Here is a 17,072-nt window from a genome sequence, read left to right on the forward strand (position 1 = left end):
AGGGCAAAGGGTCCTTCTTCACAGCCCTTGCTGCACTGGCCCTGCCCATTGTCCTGGGTTTTTCCTTGATGATGATATAGCTCTTAAATATTGTTTTCTTAGAAGACACAAGAACAAACAAGCACCTGACCCAGAACATTATTTGCGAATCATGATCACAGCATTTCTTGGCATCTGAGATATAGGTTTACCTGGGACTGGGCGTTGACATTGGCTCCATTTGTAACCAAGACTTTTACCACCTCTGCTTGCCCTGCCAAAGATGCTATATGCAACGCTGTGTTTCCTTTCTGTGAAATGAGAAACAAGATCCATCAGTTCACCCATCTTTCTCTCTGCTTTCAACATTTTACAAAATATTAATTCCCTCTATAAGTTCCCCAGGAGAACAATGCTGATGAGTATTTCACGAGAAGCATGCCCAGATTTTTAGAGGGCTGAATTCTCATTGAACTGGGCAACTGATACAAAAAGCATGAAACGTGTGACACTGACCTTTGTAGCCGCATCCACATTGGCTTCTCTCTGTAGCAGTTCAGAGACAACTTCTACATGGCCCTCTTTGGAAGCAAGATGGAGAGCGTTCAACCCATTCTGATTAAGTGAAGGGAAAGCTTTATCAGCATGTTGAAAATAGAGTGGTAAACAGTCTACTAAGAACTCTGAAGAGAGCACCCTACCAACAACCATTTGCATGTGTGCAATGCAGGAGCCTGAATTCAGAATAAAAGTACTTGTGGCAATTAGGCGGGTTGCTCTGATGTCATTATGTACTGTATTTTAGGAATTAATTGTTAAAGGACACATATCTACATTTCTGAATGCTCCTCTAACAAAGCGAAGAATAACTTGATCATTCAAGTTGGTGACATTTAATAGAAAACACTGGCAAAAAGAGAAAGTCTTGGTAATAACTTGGTAATAGAGGATTTAAAGACTTTAAAGTCTGGATTTTAAATATTTTAACTGAAAACTTAAATAACAACAACAATCACCACAACTAACCTGATTGCAAATGTTGATGTCAACTCCATTTTTTATGTAGTCAAGGGCCTTTTCCAAGTGTCCAGCTCGAGCTGCTCTTAAGTAACTCGCGTTGGCATCAGACTGAATAAAAAAGAAAAAAACATTTGGTTAAAAAAAGGAAACGAATATGCCTGTTTCTAACTACCAGATGATTGTTCAAACTATTTAAAAAGAAAGTAAAACCGAGATTTTTTTCAACTGAACTATTTTATTTCTAACATGAAAACACTAATATAAGGTCTTCATGAAGTCACCAGGAAAAGAACAAATTCTTCAAAAGTTAGTTTCAAGTGTATAAAATTACCCCTTCTGTGATGCCATAAGTGATTCCAAACTGAAAGAGAACATTTCCTAGGATGTGTAGGTACATACAATTTCATGAGAGTTAAGAAAAATCCTGAAACTTTCTGGTAGTTACATTACAATAAACCTCACTGCTCTCTTTAATCACACATTTAATTATACAGATGTTGAACTACAATACTATATCTGAAACTCATATAATTTTTTAAAAAGAGATTTAACATTACCCCATTCTTTTGTATATAACTATGGCCAATTTTTCAATTAATAGCTTCATAAGTACATTTAATGCTGTTATACTAGTTTAACAGGAATTTGTGTTTAATGATGCTCTCTGCAATTTTCCTGCAGGTCATAGCCATGTGTTGGAATATTGACTGTATTTGAAAAGCATTCATTTATAAATGTCTACAGTTTGTGAAGCATACTTTCCATATATTTTAAAGCTAAGTCCACAACCTATGGACAACTTTATTAGAAGCATTAGCCTGTACAAATAAAGAAATATGTCCACCTTTTTTGAACATCAAAAGCCAAGTCTATAATTCATTCATTGGAAGCTTCCAACTCTAAACTATTGCTAAACTCTAATACCTACAATTACACAGCTGAAATCATCTGCTACTGAAATTTTTTAATAGAAAAAAAGGTGATAAGAAAGACTGCCAAGTTGAGTCTGCACAATTTGTAAAGGAACCTTGTTTCATGTAAAATAATACAGAAGGAGATCTTGAAAGGGCTGCCGAAAACATCACTGGTTATAAATGCAATCATGCGGGACATGGCTTAAAAGAACCAAGTGTCTTCCTTCAGGCATTTGGCCACTACCTCCTTCAAACTCCCATTCACTTGCCACCTCTTCTGTAAAGGCTTCCCAGTCCTCCAGGCAGAGCTTAATTGCTCAGTGCTCCCAAGGCACTCATTTCATTGAGCCTTCTTGGTATTTATCACCCAGCACCATAGTTTTTGGTATACCTGTCCTTTGTCTTCCCTAAATTATAAGCTCTTTAATAATAGAAGGAGCTGTATTAAGGGGTAGACAAATGAAAAGTCACTAACATGCCAATCCTGAAGGAACACTAATTTGACCCTGGAAACGTACTTGAGATGAAGACAATTCTGTTACTCAGAGGAATCTCCGATTTTGGTGTGGGTCAGTTAAGAGTTGACTTGCTCAAGACCTAAATGAAACAGCAGTGCCTCTAGGGTCTCCCCCATTTCCATGCACATTAGTATGCCTCTCTCTGAAAGAGTTTTGCTTCTTCTAAATTAGGGTTTCTTAATCTCAGCAGTATTGGCATTCTGATCCAGATAATTTCTTGATGTAAGGAACAATCCTGTCCAGTGTGCATGTTCACCAGCATTCCCAGCATCTACCAATCAGGCACCAGGGGAATCTCCTATTTGAGACAACCAAAACTGTCTTCATGAAGCCAAGTTTCCTAGGGTGAAGGCTAAAACCTCTACAGTTGAGAACCACTGCTCTAAAAAAATAGTAAATCGATTTGCTTAAAGATTGCGAGTTTCAAAAGGCTTTCATATTTTGCATTGCCATATGCAAAATATGGCATTGCCATATGCCTTGACCTAGCACAAGGCACTGACTATAAGTGTAACATTCATCCTTCTGTTTCCTGGCACATAGCAAGTGCCTAGAAATGATTTGTGAATGGATGAATCAACAAATAAGTAAACTGTGTGGAAATAACTGATTAATTGAGGAGGGCATGGAAACCCACTCCATTATTCTTGCCTGGAGAATCCCCATGGTCAAAGGAGCCTGGAGGGCTGCAGTCCACGGGGTTGCAAAGAGACGGACATGACTGAGCAACTAAGCACAAACTGTTTAATTAAAATATTTCCTGGAATAATACAGGAGGCTTTATTAACAACAACAAAAACAACACAAGAGCTATTTATGTTGAGAATTTGCTATGATACAAAGCTGAACAGCAGAGAGCATAAGCTAAGCCATAAGTTTAGTGTCTGGGAACACATGTAGGTATTGCTATAGTAAAATTGGGATTTGAGTCAAGCATGCAGATAATTTAATCAGGGCAGAGAGTTAAGTAAAAGTAAAACAACAGATTTGGTTCAAATCAGACAAAGGACAAACTGAAGTTTCCAGGAATGTAATGAAACACAAAGTTCAGTCTTTAAAGCAATTTGGTACTTGGAGAAGGTTAGTTTTGTTTGGTTTGTAAGTTCAGTTAGAAACAAATTAGCTATGCAAGGATGGGTCACTGTACCATAAAACATCATCTTCTTTGTGCCTGCTCAGTGACTTATTAGTGAATTTGCCCAGAAGGGCTCTGATGCTGTCCTGGGAACAAATGACATCAGCCTGCCTGGATTATTTCAGTGGCCGGAGATAACAACAGTGAATTAAGTAGGCACCCCAAACCCTGACTTTGAATACACAAAAACAGTAGTTATAGAAGTTTAAAAAAGAAAGATGTCAGAATTCAAGGAAAGCCCCTGAATTGATTCTGGATCTAAAAAGGTTTGGCGATTCTTTATACTGTCCATTTTTCTCTCACATTTTCTCAGAATTTTCCCACTAGAAAATTTAAAGCAAAACAAAATACAGACAGTATAAACAAAATCTTCTAATTCAGTGGTTGCCTACCTATTTGGTGTTCAGATTCTTTTGAGATTAACAAAAGTTATGAATCAGTTGCTTTCCTTCAACAATCACACATATATACATACATAGATCCAGTATGCTTATGTACATCAGATCTGCACACACACACATTTTCATACAGACATCAAATCTGCATACACAAATCTGCATACATGCAATATAAACATAAATCTTCATGCATGCAATATAAACATGCATGTGCATAAAAATGCATATGCAAACACAAACACTATTTCAGGCTCAGGATCACAAAGTTGGCTCACAGATTCACGTCTAAGAACATCTGCTCTAAGGATAAAGAATTCTCTATTTTACCCAATATACCCTGGTATCAAATAATTCTCTGAGGTGGCTAATTTATCACCTGAGAACTTCAGGAAAAAGAGAAGGGAAGAGAAAAAGAAATTATTTCTTTTTTTTCACTTCTCCCAGCTCTCTGTTATATGCAGACATGTCCAACACACCAATAATAATAACCAGCTTCTATTGGTACGTCAAAGAAAAAGTCTAGGAAGAGAAAGAGGAAAATACGAAGAAAGAGCGAGAAGAGGGAAGTAAAGACTGCCCTCAAGAAACATGACAACTTAGGAAATGCAGTTATTACGGCGCACAGACAAGAACTGAGAAGTTCTTCCTCTAGTCTCAGCCACCTGCAAGCTACGCAGCAGTGTCTTTCTTCCACAAGTATTAGTTGCATATTGACTTTGTTCTAGTCCTGCCAACATCCAGCTGTATGGTGGGAAACAAAACAGATGTGGTACCAGTTAAGACTCACTTGCCTTCATCTCATTCTTATACATTCCCAAATCGTGCTGCTTCATTGGCAGGGTGAAGGGTGGAGTCTTCATTTTTTTCTTTTTCCAATTCTGCCTATATTATCTATATATGGGTTATTTCCTTACTCTTAAAATACATATAATATTTCATATTAGGCTCAATAACAATGTGTTGCATCTCTTAGCTGTCATTTCATAAAGTAACTAGGAGTTACTCTTAACACAGGCTATGACCTGTTTTTTAATCTAGAACATTCTATCCAAACAATGTCTCTTTAAAGCCAACTGTAGACAAATTACTCTGGAAGGAGATTAGGTCCCATGAGAGGCTGAGCGCTGTCACATGGAAAGTCATACCGAGGAGGGCATCGTCTACAGAGTTAGTTGGTACAAAATGAGTATGAGCAAGTCAGTCAGCATTTTCTCCTCCCCTGCCCCCCTGAGATGATGAAAATCTGAAGGAGGAATTTGGAAAATGTAAGTATCCTTTGCCACTATTTGATGTCTTGTCTACATAAAATTTTACTAGATAAGAAATAAATATGAACCATGTATGTTTTTCAAGGAAATCACTTCAAGGACAGACAAATTAAACTTACTCTGAATTTTCACCTGTACTGAATATTATTCATCAGAAAGCAGTGATTAAAAAAAAACATTTTCCAAGTACTAATCTCAGTAATAACTAATACTTCATAACTCAATGTGCTAGACACTATTACAAGCACTTAGATTAACTTAATTATATTATTGGAACTGAATTATATCATTAGTCACACTTGGATGAGATGGCTGGATGGCATCACCAACTCGATGGATGTGAGTTTGAGTCAACTCCGGGAGTTGGTGATGGACAGGGAGGCCTGGCGTGATGCGATTCATGGGGTCGCAAAGAATCGGACATGACTGAGTGACTGAACTGAACTGAATATAATATGTATTAATTGTATAAGTGGTGTGTGTGTGTGTGTGTGTGTGTGTGTATGCGCGCGCGTGCGTTAGTGTCCGACTCTTTGTGACCCCATGGACTGTAGCCCACCAGACTCCTCTGTCCATGGGATTCTCCAGGCAAGAATACTGGAGTGGGTAGCCATGCCCTCCTCCAGGGGATCTTCCCCACCCAGAGACTGAACCCAGGTCTCTTGCATTGAAGGCAGATTCTTTACCCTCTGAGCCTCCAGGGAAACCCCAATTGTATGAGTACTTATATTAACTTAGTCCATACAATATTTCCATGAAATAGTATAGCAGTAACTCATTAGTTCATTATTTCATTCATTTTCCATCAAACAACTGTCCGTCTATCAGTCTGTTCATTCATCAATCCATCAGATGAACTATGTAGGTACTTTCAATTATGTGCCCTTGCAAGCCCAGTTCCTTCACTGAGTTTATTTTAAGGCTCAAGATCAGTCTGAGAGTGGCTCACCAGAAGACGTGCAGACTGCCGATGCAGTGAGAAGAATAACAGAGTTCTCCTTCGCTGCCACTAAACCTTAGGGGGCGACCTCTGACATCTATTGCTACCTTATCTACCAATTCTCTCTTCTTTTCCCTTTATTTCACCTTCCCACCTATCTGGGAACCATGTGAAGGGGAAGATGATGCTTCCTGTAAGCTTCAGGTTCTTTTTTTCTCCTGGTGTCCTGTTTTCTGTGTACCAACATACTCAGGTATTTCTTAAACCTAAACTGCTCCCCCTCCAAAAACACCCCGCACAAACAAAAACAAAACCATCTTTTCTTCCACTTTTGTATCTAGCACTCTTTGCAAGGGGTGTGTGTTTCTCAGTGCAGTAGACTAGTTAATTGGTCTGTATCCCAACAACTCTAGTTACCAGCAGTGTTACCTGTGGCAAGATTTTAAACATGTGTGCCTCAGTTTTCTCAGCTGTCAAATGGGGATAAAAAATCTACTATTAGAATGAAATTAGTTCATGTACAGTAAATAACAGGCTGAGTGCATAGGAAACAATAAATGATTACTATTTTATAATTATCCTGTGAACATCAGACATTTTGACGGATTGGTTTAGGTTAGTCTGACTACTTCCATATGATTAATACTAATTCATCTTTGAGTCCTTGGCAATATGGCTTCTCTTGCTAATCCACTTGCTAATCAATAAAATCTCTCTGTACAAAATCACCAACGACCTTCCAATTCCATTAATTATAATTCTCTCAATATTGAACCATTGGACAGTACCGATCACCTTCTCTTTCTTCGGCATCTTCCTTTTGGCCTCTCTCGTTTCTTTGTTCAAGCCTTTTTGCTCCTCGCTGTTTCAACCCATCACTGAAAAATGGGCTGTTCCATTTTCGGATCTCACGTTTCTTTCTTCCTGTGCTCTTCATCACTATCATGACTTCTACCCCTCTTTTTACACTTAATGCTCACTGATTGTGCCTATCTGCATCTAACCCGAACATTTCCATTTCTATGTCTCACAATTTCTGCACCACAACAGCACCACAACCATTTACCAAGAATGTGTAACATACGTGTTGCTGCAACGAGGTGCTCATGGCAGAGATGTGAATAATAAACTTCCTTGATCGCCTTAATTCAGTTTTAAGATATCAAGATTATCCTAACCACTCAGGCATGCAACTTTGGTGTCAGTCCTTCTTATTTTAATTGAGGTAATATTTGACATGTAACATTGTATTAGTTTCAGGTATACAATGACTTGACACATACATTGAGAAATGATCACCATAGTAAGATAACATCTATCACCATACATACTTATAATTTTTTCTTGTGATGACAGGTGTGAATTTTTTATTACTTTTTTTTTCTTCATTATTTCCCTGAAACTCTCTCCCAGAAAGTTTCACACTTGAAGCCTATCAAATATTTTCCTCTGAGAAGTTTTATAGTTTTTATTTTCCTTTTTAAAAGTACTTATCAGGGACTTTACTGGTGGTCCTGTGGCTAAGACTCCATGCTTCCACTGGGGGGGGCATGGGTTCTATCCCTGGTCAAGGAACAAAGATTCTGCATGCTATGCAGCATGGCCAAGGAAAAACAAAGTGAAAGAAGCATCATAAAAGAAATACCCACATACCCAGTCAGCTGAAGAATTACAGGCAGCTTTGCAGATGTGCAAGGGGCCCTTCCTTGACTAGCTCTCCAAAGGCATCCTCTGTTCTAGTTTGGTCATTCTCATTTAACCCCACTGCTGGTACACGCAGGCAAGATCTTAAGGTATGTGCGTGCATACGTGATAAGTCGCTTCAGTCATGTCCAATTCTGTGTGACCCTATGGACTGTAGCCTGCTAGGCTCCTACTTCATGGGATTCTCCAGGCAAGAATACTGGGGTGGGTTGCCATGCCCTCCTCCAGGGGAATCTTCCTGACCCAGGGATCTCCTGCATTGACAGGTGGGTTCTTTACCATTAGCGTCACCTGGGAAGCCCCAAGATAGCCACATCTAGGACCATAAATGCTGGGTCATTGCTTATGTGCTTTTTCAACTTTACTAGTTAATGACAAATTGTTTTTCAAGGTGATTGGTACCACTTTACACTTTCTGTAGTTTGTGATTATTGATTGTGAGCTCACAGTCCTCAGAAATTTATCTTTGCGAATTCTTTTGGGTCTGGGTTAACAGAAGCAGAACTCAAACCATAACTACTTTATAGTAAGTCCAGGCTGTTTCCTCAAAACCCATGGTTCTGTGGAACCCTAGGGTTCAAGAATACTTTGTCCAGAATGACCGTATCATTCAGGAATCCCACTCCGTGACATATATCTGGAGAAAAATCATACTTCAAAAAAAAAAAAATACATGCACCTCAATGTTTGTTGCAGCACTATTACAATATCCAGGACATGGAAGCAACCTAAATGTCCGTTGACAGATGAACAGATAAAGAAGATATACCATTTGCATCAACATGGATGGACCTAAAGATGATCACTCTAAGTGTAATAAGTCAAACAGAGAAAGACAAATACTGTATATCATTCATATGTGGAATCTAACTTTTACAAATGAACTTGTTTACAAAACAGAAACAGACACAGATTTCAAAAACAAACATGGTTACTAAAGGGGATAGAATAGGAGGAATAAATTAGGAGCTTAGGATTAACATACACACACTGCTACATATAACATAGAAAATCAGCAAGGACCTACTGTATAGCAAAGGGAACTCTACATGATACCCATATATGATAACCTATATGGGTAAAGAACCTGAAAAAGATTCTGAAAAAGAATGAATACATGGGCATATATTAATGTAACAATCACTTTGCTGTATAGCTGAAACTGACAAACATTGTATGTAAATCAACCATACTCCAATAATTTTTTTAAAAAAGGAAAACAAAGAGTAAGGTTGAGTAATAAGCAGAGTTCCATATATCTATTTTCATTGTCAGCCAAAGCAGGTCTACTTTTATCTGTTACTTTTATATATTAATGTTTGATGATGTGCTTCATTTGTAAAAAATATTTCTGCTTTTAAACCATAATATCCAATCAATCCCTATGGCAGTCTCTAAGGTCCTTGAAAACCTGTGCCAAATACTTGCAGCTTGAATTAAAATACAAATACTGATCTTGAAGGTAATCTAGACAGCTTACCATCCCTCAAAGGCTTATTATTTCTCAACTGGCCCCATAATTTCCCAGTACTGTGACTTCGCCTACAACATCATGCCTGGCAGTCATGCTCACCATCACCCCTTGCTTTCCATCCCCCAGCAAGAGATACACCAACTATATGCCAGGTCCAGCTCAAATGTCACTGCATCTTTGCTATTTTACCTGATAAACATCAGACATGACTCCTTTTCTCTCCAGACTCCTAAAGCACTTGGTCTGTTCAGCTTAGATGCCAGCTATCTCCTCAAGTTGGACTCTGCTCTCTCTTTTAGGTCCATGTCCTGCTCAGAGCCAAGTTCTACATGATAGACTGTCAGGAAATGCTAAATAAAGACATATTCATTCCTTGAGAGTCCAGTACCCTAATTTTCCTTGAGAAACAAACACTCACACCAACTTGAGTGAGTGAGTGAAGCCACTCAGTCGTGTCCGACTCTTTGCAACCCCATGGACTGTAGTCTAACCAGGTTCCTCCGTCCATGGGATTTTCCAGGCAAGAATACTGGAGTGGGGTGCCATTTCCTTCTCCACACCAACTTAATTGGGAACAAAAAAGAGCCTGTTTCGTATCCTCTTTAGTCTCTTGCTCGCTCTTCATTTCACCAGAGTCTACTGACAGAATTAGAAGCTTGTCCAAAATTCAAGAGAAGATGAAGGAGTGGGTCTGAGTTTACTTTGGCTTCTTCACTCACTTTGTACATAGCCTGATGTGCAATATGCCTGCTGGTATCACCAATGGAGCGGGGAGGGAGTAGGGAAGGATTGGGGGTTTGGGATTAGCGGATGCAAACTATCATGTATAGGATGGATAAACAACGAGATCCTACTATACAGCACAGGGAACTATATTCAGAATCCTGTGATAAACCATAATAGAAAGGAACATCAAAAGTAATATATATGAATCACTTTGCTGTATACCAGAAACCAACATTGTAAATCAATTATATTTCAATAAAATGAATTAAAAAAAAAGAACACACAGATCAAGCTGGCATTTTGTTGTGCCTAATGAATTACAAGGCATCTAAGTGTCCTGTATCTAATAATATGGTAACATAAGCAATAATTACTGGGCACTTATAATATAAAAGGTATGTTCATTGATTGCCACATATTCACAGGGGTCTGTGAGGTCTGTGTCATTATCACCCATTTTACAGACTAGAAAAATCAGGTTATTAAAAAAATAATCATAAAACAAGAAAGAAAAGTAAAAAAAAAAAAAAGTCAAGTTAGGTAACTTTTCCACAGGGCATTCTTCTAGAAACTGGCAGAGCCAGGATTAGAACTTACATCTACCTGATTTTAGAGCTCTGGTCTTAACACACTAGTATCTAATACTTTCCTTAGTTAAATGTTCCAGAGTGATATCAAAGTGGAAAAAGGAACTTAGATTCACTAAGTCAAGAGGGAAAGAAGCAGCAGCAACATTTTTTTGGAATCATGGGAGAGGCAGACAGGCATGAGGCTAGGTACTGTTCATAGATAACTTTATTTCATGATCCTTGACATTTGATATTTTTGTGCTTTCAAAGAGAAGAAGGAAACTCAAGAAGCTGCATAAGTGCCACAGGCAAATTGCATTAGAATGAGAATTCAAATTCAGGTCTGTGTGACGTCATATCCTAGAAATTGTTCTTTTAACCAACTTCCCTTGCTCATCACCATTCCTATTGGCCAACAGGACCGATGCCCAAACATGGGAGATCTTTCCCACATTCACTTGTTCCTACAAAGAGTCAACTGTGTTTTTTCCTCTAACATGTTTATGCTAGTTGTTCTGGATGTGATAATTATGTAACTTAATTAGGTATTATTTAAGCTGGGAAATAGTATATAGAGAAAGAGTATTTTTATGAAAATGAAATTGAATGCTTTGCAAAGACCTGATGTTCCTAAAAGTGTTGCTGGTGAGTCAGATATGGACACGATGACTGGAAGTGACGAAAATAAAAATGGGAAAAATTTTATAGTCAGATTACTTCCCAGATTACTTTAGTTTCTAGCTTTCCTTTACAGATACTGAATCTGAGACTCACAGAAAAAGAGCAGGGGTCATGGGAGGACAACATGAACTCTAGAAGGGGATCTGTGTTCAGAGAAAAGTCCTCACCTTCACAACTCCCATTTGGCAAATGGATGTACATTTATGTGCCTTCAGGTAAAAATCAAATGTTCAATAAATATGAATAACTTTAGGATTCCTGGCTGCTAACCACTTAAAAAAATTAACCCAAGAACTACTAATATAAATTCTTCTATATAAAAAGACATTCTAAACAAACTTACAGTTAACTAAATTTACTTTATGGTTACTAAAGGTGAAATTGGGAGGAGAGAGAAATTGGGAGGTTGATGTCAATATTTACATCCTACTATATATAAAACAGGTAACTAATAAGGACATGCTGTATTCCACACAGGAAATTCTACTCAATATTCTGTAACAACCTATATGGCAAAAGAATCTAAAAAAAAATGGATCAATGTATAACTGATTCACTTTGCTATATACCTGAAAGTAACACAACATTGTAAATCAACTACATTTTAATTAAAAATATTTTAAAATGATATTTGCCTCTTCAAAATAGATTTTTAATATAAAAAATAAAAGGCTTTCTATTGACCATTCCTTCTACTTCTTGAGAAGATTCTAAGATACCTCTAATAAAGCTTTTTCCAATAAAAATCTCCATAAGTAATAATCTCTTATCTAGGTGACCAGATTCAACAGACCACACTGCCTGGTTTCTGGTCACATGTCAGAAAATACGGCCCAAGAAGATCACCAAATTTCCAAACTCCTCATATTGGATGCACTAATTTAAATGTGAATGGCAGTACCAGTGTATCTATGCAGACAAGTCCAGAAAGTAAATCAATCTGTCTCTTAAATCCACATTCTTTACCTCACTGTAAAGTGGTGTTGGAAATGAAATCTACAAGTCTGGGTCTTGAAGTCATCAATGTTTTCTAACTATTAAAACACATCTTCAGAGTGGATGTTACATTGTTTATTCCACTTACCAGGATTTAAGAAGTCATAGTCAATAAAGGTATCAATATCCAGCAGTCAAGGAGTAATGACTACTTGGCCTCTACCTTGAGATGCAGTTATGGCTTTTAGTGACCTGCAGGCAGCACACAGAATGAGAATTCACAGTGCAAGAACCTGTGGCAGATGATAAAGTCCATAGAAGCTCATTGAGAAAAGCCATTTCTGCATCCTGGATAGAGCTGGGAAAAGAGCTAAGAGAAGGAGGTAAGAGTTCAACAGAGGACTTGGTCAGTGGGGACAAGAAGGAAGTGGCCAGAGATTCAGAAACGAAAGGTTGGAAGAATGGTTGATAGACAGTCTCTACTGAAAAGAAAAGTCCCTTGGGGAGAACATTCAAGGACAGTGTCACAGAAGGTTTGGAATGGGAGATAAATCTGATTTAACTTCACCCTAAAGATACCAGGAGACAATGAAGAGTTTTGAAGAATGAAAAGGAATCATTAAATCTATATTTTAGCACAACTTAAATGACGATGGATTAAAGTGTGGGAGAAAATGGAGACAAAAAGATCTGTAGGTGAACGGCTGTCAATCACCATGCTTCAAGAATCTCCAGGGGAAACAATCAAACCACTCAGGTCCCACCCAGAGATTCAACTGGTCTGAGATGGGACTTTTGATAAACACAACTCAAGTGATTCTAATAGAAAAACAGAGGTGCCCACTCATGAATTAGGTATGTATTAGGTGAGCACCGCTGAATTAGGTTGTTACATAAACATGGTTCTATTGATAAATGGGGCTTCCCTTGTGGCTCAGCTGGTAAAGAATCCACCTGCAATGCGGGAGACCTGGGCTCAGTCCCTGGGTTGGGAAGGTCTCCTGGAGAAGGAAAAGGCTACCACTCCAGTATTCTGGCCTGGAGAATTCCCTGGACTGTATAGTCCATGGGGTCACAAAGAGTTGGACACGACTGAGTGACTTTTCACTATTGATAAATGGAGATTTGAAGGGGAAATAGCAAGTAGAATGGAAAAGAAAGGAGTGCTGAGAAGTGTGTTTTTGAAGGTCTGTTGACGGACTTTTAATTTCATGCAAGAGAAGATTGAATTCTCAATGCTAAATTTGTAAATTTTAGCTTTCATATTTGCCTCTCCTCTTTCTCTCACTCTTCTTGGCCTGCCCCCCACCTTTTAAAGCAAACTTTCACAGGATGAAATGAAAGATACGAAGCTTTTCTTGGTAGCATGAGCAGCAATTTTTGATGGATAAAGTCATACAGGTTTATAAATTATTCTCAATCAGGAAGGAGACTTAGATAGTATGGAGGCCTGCTTATCAAGATCCCCAAATCTTCAATGGCACTGCTCCTCAAGTAGTGACTTCATTGCCAATTACAGTTTTGAAATATACATGGAGTTGCTTTGTATAACTTCTCCAAGTCCAAACCCAGTGTGTTCATCTGGACTAAAACAATTTTCAACGGAAACAATCAAGTGACTTGACAGTCACACTCCTCTAAGCTTAAATCTTTGAGATCAGACATGGTGCCATGGTGCGTCCAATCACAATCAATGAGATGGGAGCCAGTGGAAAAGGATAATCTTTTTTTTCTCACTAGACTAGAGCAGAATCACTCCTTGCACCCTAGATCATGACCATTCAGATAGTGAAAGTGAAAGTGAAGTCGCTCAGTCGTGTCCGACTCTTTGCGACCCCATGGACTGCAGCCTACCAGGCTCCTCCCTCCATGGGATTCTCCAGGCAAGAGTACTGGAGTGGGGTGCCATTTCCTTCTCCAGGGGATCTTCCTAACCCAGGGATTGAACCCGGGTCTCCCGCATTCCAGGCAGACGCTTTAACCTCTGAGCCACCAGGGAAGCCCCAATTCAGATAGTACCCGTATTCAAAGTTTCCATCAACTTTTAGAGCAAGATATTATGTGCTGATATTTTATAGACATTTTACACAGTGATCTAATTTTTGACCACTTCAAAAGAATACGACTGATTGCACAACTTAAAACAACTGTGACATTCATGCAACAATCTGCCTCCTGTCAATAAAAACCTCAGACCTGTGGGAGAAAGTTTTTCTTTTTTTCCCTCTCCGAACAGGGCATGAGGTATTTATGTCACCTAACAGATCCCTTTTAGGTGTGTGTTTATAGCGGGGTATAGAGATCTTAAATAAAGGGAAAATCTGTGTGTGTGTCTTTTGCATGGCAAATGTTTGAAAAAACTTGAAACCTTTTATTTAGGGAAGACCTGTGGTTATTAAGACTCCATTCTCTTTTATTTGCTCCCTGGTTATTGGAAATAAACCAGCATTTTTCACCCATAAAGAGGGAGGAGGAGGAATACAAGGGGCTGGGGGCTTAACCAGTATGGAAAATGCTCCTAAAGGCTGTCTACACTTGCAATCACCACCAACAAAACCACCCCAAGGACAAGAGGCTGCCTCCACAGATTCCTTCCGATCACTACAAGGCTGCCTTTGTTTGTGAGGATTTTGCTTGGAAGTAACCTCAGTTCATCCCTGAAAATGAGGTCACTGTCCCCTAACACATGTTAGGCATGCTTAGCATCTTTTCCCTGGGACTTCTGCCAGGGAGGCCCCTGCTGTTGTACACTTCAAACCTGCCAGGGCTTCTGCTCATAGTAGCCGCTCGGAAACTGAAAGGCAAAACAACATTCCTAGCCTTATCTTGACTTAGAGGGGAATGAGAATCGGTTTAAAAAGAGAAATACAGGGCTCGCAGGCTTTTGTTTTTGTAAAGGCAGTGGTTTTGCTCTGCTTTTTTTTTTTTTTTTGAGATTTACATCGCCATGCCAATAAAACCACTCTCTTCAAGTCTATTATGATGTAACTTATATCGAAAAGAAGATCCAGAATCCAGGCCCCTTTATCTGGGTGAGATATTATTTTCTCACTCATCGTTCAGAGTCCTAAAAATTCTCCTGGAGACTGGTTAGAAATAAAAATAAATATAGAGAAGATGTTTCTCATAGAGGAAACAAACAAACAAACAAAAAAACACATTAGTTACTGGTGATGGGCAAGTGGGCATTTCCAGTCTTTCTCAATGTAAGGTTAATTCTGTTTAGCTGCTGAACAAGATTTGTTTGCGTTTGTCTGAAATTTTCTGGAATACAAAGTAGGACTTAAAGGGCCAGTTTCACCTGCCTCCCAAGGGACATAAAACCATTTGTATCAGGGAGGGAGAGTTTTGAATGTCTTAATAATATGAGGTCAACATAGTAATCGTTTGCCTTTATTTGTACTAGCCAGGGGCAGAATTTCAAGTCACTTTGACTTAAAATTCTCATTAAAAATTTTTTCCTTACACAATAGAGGCTGCAAGTTCTCTTAGTATACTGTAGACACAGATTATATCCTAACTCTACTATGTGTTAAGTAGAAACCAGAAATAATGTTAGGAATTGATAGAACAGAATGATTTGACTAAATGACAGGGAAGTCTCCACCTCCCATAAAAACTCCCTGACACTGTATGATGGGAATACAGCTCTCGGTATATATCCAACAGTAAGGTATATATACCCTTACAGCTCATGGTAAATAAACAGTTTATTTCCCCAATGAGCAAAAAATGGGAAAGTGTTCATGAAAGTTCTATTGTAGCCAGAGTGCCTTATACAAGATGTGGAACAATGTGTAGCTCTTTACCCAAAATGGGTTTGAAGCTTTAAATGCAAACCAAACGAACTCCTCATTCCATCCAAGGGCATTTCAGATAGGGCGAGCTAGTCTTGATTTACATCAGAGTGAAAGTATACAAGAGTGATACATTATTTTAAGGTTCATAAAATATTTATCTTTGGTTATTCTGAAATGATAAAGATCCAAATAAGTAAGCAGGAAAATAGCCACAGATGGAGAAATCATTCCTGCAAAGACTGTTTTGCAGGTACATTCATTACCAGGCTTGTTTGATATCTCTGCTGTGTTTGGGCATGTTTCAGGTTATCTCTTGGGACAAAGAAACACTAGAGAAATGGTAACACATTCTTTGGGGAAAAAAAAAATTCTATTCTCAGCGCTCTTGGTGCCCAACAATTCAGAATATGGAACAGCCCTGGAGAATTTTCTGTTTTTGTTTTTTTTTTCCTATCTTCATCCACAAAGATGGAATATTACAGCAAGGAAGATTTAGTCTTTTGGGAATTTTAATCATCTTTATTTCAGGGAATTATTTTCCCCATTGACATACAATAAGAATGCAATGGAAGATTGCATAAAAGAGCTGCTGCTGCTGCTGCTAAGTCACTTCAGTCGTGTCCAGTTCTGTGTGATCCCATAGACAGCAGCCCACCAGGCTCCCCTGTCCCTGGGATTCTCCAGGCAAGAACAGTTTCTGTTAATTTGCAATGTGTCCATTTTGTAGATGGCAGGCTTTCCAAAACGTATGACTGAATGCCTTTTTCCATTCGTTAGGTGGAAGGCGAGTACTGAACAAAAAAAAATATATAGCCATTTGGAGTCTTAAAATTTCTCATTGTCAGTCATCCCTGTCTCCTTGCTATGCTTCATCTAGTTCATCTGTCTCAATTATTTCCCACGTGAACTTGTCTTTTCAGAAATCTGTTTTTGCTCTCCCATGAGTGATGGCTGCCTATAAAATACCTGATGCATAATCCATACTTCATTGCTCACTTTGGGAAGAGGCT

General features: G+C 38.6%; 1 protein-coding gene across 5 annotated transcripts in view; it reads right to left on the reverse strand.

Annotated features, from left to right (window-relative positions):
* Positions 1–17,072, reverse strand: part of ANK3 (ankyrin 3) — a 375,167-nt gene that overhangs the window by 249,319 nt on the left and 108,776 nt on the right. For all 5 annotated transcript variants that reach the window (XM_027530607.1, XM_027530609.1, XM_027530610.1 and 2 more), the window contains exons 2-4: positions 1,006–1,107; positions 496–594; positions 192–290 (exon numbers count right to left, since the gene is read on the reverse strand). In XM_027530607.1, the coding sequence (XP_027386408.1) occupies positions 192–290; positions 496–594; positions 1,006–1,107 (300 nt within the window). The remainder of the gene's footprint in view (positions 1–191; positions 291–495; positions 595–1,005; positions 1,108–17,072) is intronic.

Source organism: Bos indicus x Bos taurus, chromosome 28, assembly GCF_003369695.1.
Source record: "Bos indicus x Bos taurus breed Angus x Brahman F1 hybrid chromosome 28, Bos_hybrid_MaternalHap_v2.0, whole genome shotgun sequence".
NCBI lineage: Eukaryota > Metazoa > Chordata > Mammalia > Artiodactyla > Bovidae > Bos > Bos indicus x Bos taurus.